The sequence below is a fragment of the Helianthus annuus genome, chromosome 4 (genome assembly GCF_002127325.2).
Source record: "Helianthus annuus cultivar XRQ/B chromosome 4, HanXRQr2.0-SUNRISE, whole genome shotgun sequence".
Lineage (NCBI taxonomy): Eukaryota > Viridiplantae > Streptophyta > Magnoliopsida > Asterales > Asteraceae > Helianthus > Helianthus annuus.
The window spans coordinates 44,883,140-44,890,189 of NC_035436.2; the positions used below are offsets into that span (position 1 = coordinate 44,883,140).

General features: G+C 35.4%; 1 protein-coding gene across 1 annotated transcript; it reads left to right on the forward strand.

Annotated features, from left to right (window-relative positions):
* Positions 1–876: 876 nt before the first annotated feature.
* Positions 877–6,256, forward strand: LOC110933259 (protein FAR1-RELATED SEQUENCE 5-like). The gene is made up of 6 exons (XM_022176489.1): positions 877–965; positions 4,572–4,719; positions 4,970–5,519; positions 5,602–5,653; positions 5,764–5,879; positions 5,943–6,256. The coding sequence occupies exons 1-6, from the start codon at positions 877–879 to the stop codon at positions 6,254–6,256; spliced, it is 1,269 nt and encodes a 422-aa protein (XP_022032181.1).
* Positions 6,257–7,050: the final 794 nt, after the last annotated feature.

Consider the following 7,050-nt stretch of genomic DNA (forward strand, 5'->3'; position numbering starts at 1 on the left):
AATCACTAAATAATATTACACTTACCAAGTGCAAAACCATTCCTATTTAATGTACAACATTAGCTTGATGTTTTATAAAAACGCGTAGTAACTTAGTGGGGTGTTTAGTGGGTTTAGTTACCCTCCAAAGTGTGTTTACTTTTGTTAAAATCTCATTCTCGAAATCTTTAGATGTTCACAACTTGTGAACACATTTTACAAAAATATTTATTTACCACATCTTCTTGTTTTACTAGCATCCATATACTTTTTTTATTTCGAAAAATAGTGTAAGTATATGTAAGAATCATAATCTTTCAAAAACCCTCTTTTAAACTTGGTTTTCTTTAGAAAATCATTTGTAAATCTCGGATCTACATGATCACCAACTCACTTTGTTTACTAAATTTCATGAAACCATCTTTATTTATCAAGTTCATATTTTTATTAGAAGTTGATTATTTTATGCAAACATAATCATCTCCTAATCTTGTTAAATCATGTTTCTAATCATCATCTAACAGGTTCCATAGGATGATCAACATCACATTACTAAGAAATCAACAAGTATTCACCGACATATTCAAAACAACCACATTTTATCATTATTTCATCATGTTTCATCTTTATGTAAAGCTTTATGTTCCATGATTCAAGATTCAAGTCTTTTAGTGTTCTAGTTATTTCATCACAATATACTCTTTAACCACTAAAAAGATGAAGTATCAAGAGTTTAAAGAAGTCTTACAACTAGCTTAAAGCTAGGGAAGATCAATGGAGAAAATGAGTGGATAAAAGCTTGTGGTAGAGGTCCTTCAAGTTCCGTGAACTCCAAGCCTCCTAATTCACCTTCTAGCACCTTGAAGTACACTTGGATTGCTTGAATGGAAATCGAAAATGGTGAGTGTGTGGAGGGTATGTTCGGCCGAGCTTATGGAGAAGGAGAGAAGAAGTTGTGGAGTGGATGAAGATGATAAGTGTTTAAGGTTTAATATATAAATTCTAATCTCTTTTACCCAATGGTTCCAATGTCCCCTTAAGTACAACTTATATCAAATCAAGATCTCGTGGAAGATTACTAGAGCTTTTAGGAAGATTACACAATCTTGGAGTGGGGCCCCTCCATGGGCCGTAAACTTGCAAGGGGGGGGGGGTAAGTTGTAAATTTTGATGGCAAAAGGTGATTTAGTGGAAGGTTAAAGTGTTAAGTCTAGTGTTTAGTGTGTACCATGTATTATGTAATGTGTTATAGTGCTCGGGACCCATAACTGGCTCAGAAAAAGTGAATCAATGCTTCTTGCAATATTTTAGTGTCCCGGGTAATGTCCGGTTGTTCGGTTAGATACCGTTCCGTTAAAGTGCTAAGTTATACCGCATAGTGTCCTTTATGTAACTTTTTGTGACACTATTAATTCCCGACACTTAGGAAAGTATACAGGACCATTTTGCCATATTTTTGCACATTACTAGCATGTTAAAATGCTGAATTTTGATGATTAATGCAGAATTTTGCACTTTGAGTGGGTTTTAGGTGCTTTCCGGCACTTAAACTATCACCTAGTGACGCAGTTTTATGGTCCTTACTTCCCTACACTCCATACTAGTGTAGTACCTCGTCTCTGGCTCATACTGGGCCTCAAAACATTGTCTGCCTATGTACTGAACATTGTCAGCATGTTTCTGAGTTATCCGCTAACCGTGCTAACTGTGCTTGGTGCGTCGTTTATGTCACTAAGGTTTGTATGTGATAAATGATGTGACAGTATGAAATGTGATGCACATGTATGTATGATAAGAAATCTGAAAACAGTTTAAGTCATCAGTTGTAATTAAGCACAGTCATTAAGCATAAATCAATATTAATTAATTGTACGGACACATGAAATTTTGACGGTTGTCACAGTTTTACGCCCTCATGATCCATATTCATCAGTGATGTTCTAGTCTCTTCTATATTACTAAAACAAACTTTGTTTGACCCATTTGGTTGTCTAACGGTATCGACCATTTAAACGACAACAAAACATGCCTTAACGAATCTTTTGACCCGTTTTGATTACCTAGTGAACTTCGTCACTTCTACAACACACTACATTTTCTCATAACACTATTTCGAGTTACTAACTACATTCAATACCTAAGCATAATGTAACTGAACCAAAGTTACGTACTTGCATAATTCATCAACATTGGTTTCAATCCATAATTACCCATATTTGTTAAAATGTTGTTTCTCACTAAAACTGAATTTTAGTTTAACGTTTTCTTTTCACCTTCTCTTACATCTTTTTCTTATTTCTAGAAACTTTTAAGCCCAAGGATTTATTCCTTCCCGTTATTATTTAATGCGTGGAATTATAATTAGTTCCCACACTTAACTCAAATGACTCGTAGGTTCTTTTACTTAGCCTCGTAGGCTATTTATCTAGATTTTCACATTTCTATCATTTTAAAGCGAGACCCCAACAGTTTGTTTCTTTCTATTTGCAACCCAAAGGTCTTTTTGGTCTCGTAGACCTTAACATTACTTATAATTCTTGAAGGTTTTGATAATCCCGTAGATTTATCTTTTACTCATGTCGTTCTAAAATATACTTTCGGTGTCAATGCACCCTTTTTAAGTTTAGAAATCATTCTTTTTCTTTCTTGAATTCTATGGACCTTGACTGTAGTCTAAGGCTACATTTGTTTTCTTCCGAATTTTCCGACTCTATGACTTCTAACGTCATTTACACGTCGGTTTGTCCTACGCTTACCGTTACTCGGTTCTTACCTATACTTCCTTACGACCCATTACCCGGGTTCTTTTATCTTAATGTTTTTAATGCCTATAACCCTTTACATAGGTTTGTAAATATTTCGCACTTTTATTTATTCGGTTCGCGCTTACTTACTTTAGCAAGCGTCATCCTTTATTAAATTCGTTTGACTTGTTCGTGTGAAAATTCATCATTTATGAATGTCAAACTTCATTCTTTGTTCAACCCGTTCAACTTTAAAATAGTTGAACGTAATTTATCAAAATTTCTATTTGCAGTATCTTATCATCTTTTAGTTATGACTCAAGACCCGAGTCTTTTGACTTTCGTCCGCGTTCTCGTTTCTCGGTCTACGCATGTGTTTAAATCCTTACCCATCAACCGGGTGTTTTACCGAAGTTTTTATCATTGCAACCCTTCCGGTATGCATTAAGACTTCGCTTCGATTTATTTGAGCGTCTTAGCAAAATCCATCGCTTTTATTCAACCATGTCTTTTATCCTTTATGTGACCATCCCTGACGGCCTTATAGTAAGTGACGATTATCATCGTCGTCCTCTCTTTACTACGACCAAAGTTAACGACATTGATTATCTCTCCGTTTTTTTCGTGTGGGCAGTACCTTCATTTTTATGATCATGCGGATCATCTATACTTTGCTTTTACTTGCCCATTTTGTCAACCATGGCTCTTTCGTCCAAAATAACTTATTTTTGCGGATTTTCCTTAGGTCCTTAATTTATATCTTCATTTACATTAATCCTTTTCCCTTCTCTCGGGCTCGTTATCCTAATGTAATACGCTTCCGTCGCCCGGCTGTGCGTTTACATTTTTATTAAATATTTTGCTCATTTTATTCATTTGGGTACTTTTTTATTTGTCCCACTCACCCCGTCCTTACTACATCGGACGTGAATGTGTCCACTACAAGAAGTTCATGGTATCATGTGTTCACTACTTACTTGGCCAGAGTAAGCGATCAACACATGACACACATGACCTTTTTATAATTTTCACATTACACCCTTTGTAAGTAATGCCTCTATTTAGTTTTCTTGGAAATAATATCCTGGATAGGTTTTCTATTCAGGTTCTCCAAGTTTTTAATTTACATATGCAACAGTCAGTCTCTACGTATTTGTTGCATATACTATTCGTGCAATAAATTTAAAACGTGCACCTGTAAATGCTTGCCCTAACGGGCTTTCCTTGCTATTAACCTCGTTTGTGATCATTACGCGATTTAGATACTCGATGAGTATGCTCTTCTCGTCATACCTCGGACCGTTCCACCGTCATATCCGCAATTCGTTCAACTCTCGTCATCTTTGGATGCGAGTGTCCTTTCAACTAAAACATTTACAAAAATTAGTAATGTCAATATCAATAAATGCTCGTATTATAATACAAGGCTTTTTACTATACGTGTCAACGCACGTGATTTCGTTAACTATATCGATCCTTGATCGATTTAATTGGGGTAACGTGTATTACACGATAATCCTATGTGTTATTCACAACACTTTAATCATACTAAACCATTACAATATACATGTACTTACTGGATTTTTTGGTGTGACGATCAAGCCAAACGTAATTACCATGTGTTTGGTGAGTGATTTCGTTTGACGCCACGTATCGTTCCAACAAGAAATTTTTTATAATTCAACTTCTTTGTTTATGTCGTTTTATTAATTTACATGCAATGGCGTTTTTATATTTACATGCGATTGCGTTTTATTAGCTTACATGCAATGGCGTTTTGCTAGTTTACATGCAATGGCGTTTTATTATTGTTTCATTTCTCATTTCTCATGGCGTTTTCATATGCAGATACTCTGTGGTGTTTGTGCCGTTCACTGGTATAGACAATCATCACTGCAATGTTACATTTGGTGCAGCATTGTTGGCGTCGGAAACTGCTGATACGGATATTTGGTTGTTAAGAGTTTTTCTAAAAGCTGTTGGTTCTCAACCAAAAGTTGTTGTCACTTACCAAGATCCAACGATGAGGCTATTTCTGTTGTATTTTTTGACACGAGGCATCGGTTATGCATGTGGCATGTGATGCATAAACTTTCTCTGAAGGTTGTTATGCTTTTTTTACCTTTGGCATTTTAGGATACAATGCGTTTTAAGATACATGGCGTTTTGTACCTTGATACTGTTTTTTAATTAAGTTTTGTCTTTTGTTTTTTTATTTATGCATGGCGTTTTCGTGTTACTTATAGGTTGGTGTTAGGCTATGCAATTCCACCAATTTTAAAGAACATATTTGTGGTGTTCTGTGGACGGATATTCTCACACCTAAAGAGTTTGAATCAGAAAGGGAAGCGGTTATTGCAGAATTCAATTTAGAAGATAGTGTCTGGCTATCTGATATTTTTGCACTTAGGGAATCTTGGATCCCTGCATACTATAGAATGGAGCATATGTCTGGTTTTATGCGAAAGACATCCAGGTCGGAGAGTGAGAATCATTTTTTTGGTCAAGTGTGCAATTCGAAAGCTACTCTTGTTGAGTTCATGACGCATCATGAGACTGCAATAGAAGCACAGCGTCACACACATCGTAAAAATGATCATGAATCTCGATACAAAAGACCCCAGTTGAAGAGTAGTTACAAATTGTTGGAAGGGCAAGCTGTTGATATATACACAAAAAGTATTTTTTGTGATGTTCAAGCTGAGCTTATTGGAGTTGCGGATTGCATAAATCAATGTTACGAAGATCAGCCTGATGAGTTTGTTAAGTTTTACGTAAATGACTTCCAACAGCTTTGTACATCCTTATTTGAGATAAATAATGGCGTTTTGGTTTTTATGGCGTTTTATCATATGCAATGTGTTCTTTTCCTTTTTAGACAAACATTCTATGCATGGCGTTATAGAGATATTGTTTTTGGCGTTTTTCAGGTAATGTTCCGTAAGTTTGATTGCACATGCAGTTTCTCATGCAGACGTTTTAAACAGTTTGGTTTGCTATGTAGACATATATTCTATGTTTTGAGACTTATGGACATTAGGGAATTTCCAAAACAATACATTCTGAATAGATGGCACAAAGAGACCTCTCCAAACTTCTCTCCTGAATTCTCAATTAGTCGTGAATATATGACCGAGCTTGATCCTGATGTGCAAAGTATGATGCGAGATATTATTTATTCAACCGAATAAACTTTGAACCGTTTATCTGGTAATAAAGAGGAGCTCTCCTTATACAAGGAGGATGTTCAATCTTATATGAAGAAGGTTCAAGATATGCAGATTGTTGCTCCTCCCGCTAGTTCTAGGGATAGATTTGCCGAGATAACTGGTCAATATAAAAACGACAAGAATCCGATAGGAGTCCCTGTAGGTTATAAATCCAAAGGTTCTGGTTCTCGGAAGCGCATGAAATCTAAACAGGAGATAGCAATCGACAAAAAGAAATCAAAATCGAAACATGGGGCCAAAAAAGACAGTGTCAGAACTGCAAAGCCTATGGACACTACGCATCAACATGCAAACAGATCGTAATTAAAAGAAGATCGACAAGGTCTTCGAGAGCCAGTGAAGAGTAGTTTGGCATTTTGAATTTGTCATTCTTACAGAACACATACAGATGGTCTTTGAGAACCAGTGTAGAGTAGCTTGGCGTTTTTTTATTTCAATCCTAAAGAACACAGACATTTCTCAGTTTGGCTTTTTTTTGCATCTTTTTCTTTTTTCTATCTTTTTGTTCATAACATGCTACTTCGAAGTTAAATAACAAACAATATAAGATCGGGCAAGGAAATCAAACGCCAAAAAAAAAAATAACGCCACTAAATAAAACTTCCATAAACTTCTAATGTTGGTCGTGCTAAACTCAATAATGTTTTGCTGAACTAAATGGATAACATTGTTAATCCTCAGTCAAGAAAGATGTGTAACAATGTTATCCATCTCGTTTAGCTAAACTTTATAGAGAACAAGAACAGAATCTCCATGAAATGGCTTTTTTGAAGTTTTGTGGTTTTTGTATGTTGTGGCGTTTATATTGAGGATCTTGCTCATTACATAGAGCGAAAGTTTATTGAGAAAATAGTGTATATCAAAGAAACATGGATTTGAATCTTTGATATTTTGGTTTTTTTGGCGTTTATAAGATGAATGGTATAGAGGAAAATATAGGTTTTTATGATTTTGGTGTGGATTTTAGTAATTCTGAGAGTTTGTTTATATAGGAAGTTTTTGGCGCGTATTTTAGGCGCGATTTTTATTGCAGTAATGCTAGTAATAAAGTTCCGTCGTCTTAGTACTGTTTGTTCAGCTTTATCGGTTAAAAACAA

Excerpts from the sequence above, each read along its gene's own strand:
- LOC110933259 (XM_022176489.1), top strand. The coding sequence starts at position 877 with ATGGTGAGTGTGTGGAGGGTATGTTCGGCCGAGCTTATGGAGAAGGAG. Across the intron at positions 966-4,571 it reads GAAGATGATAAGTGTTTAAG|ATACTCTGTGGTGTTTGTGC; the intron begins GTTTAATATATA and ends TTTCATATGCAG. Across the intron at positions 5,520-5,601 it reads AAATGACTTCCAACAGCTTT|ACAAACATTCTATGCATGGC; the intron begins GTACATCCTTAT and ends TTTCCTTTTTAG.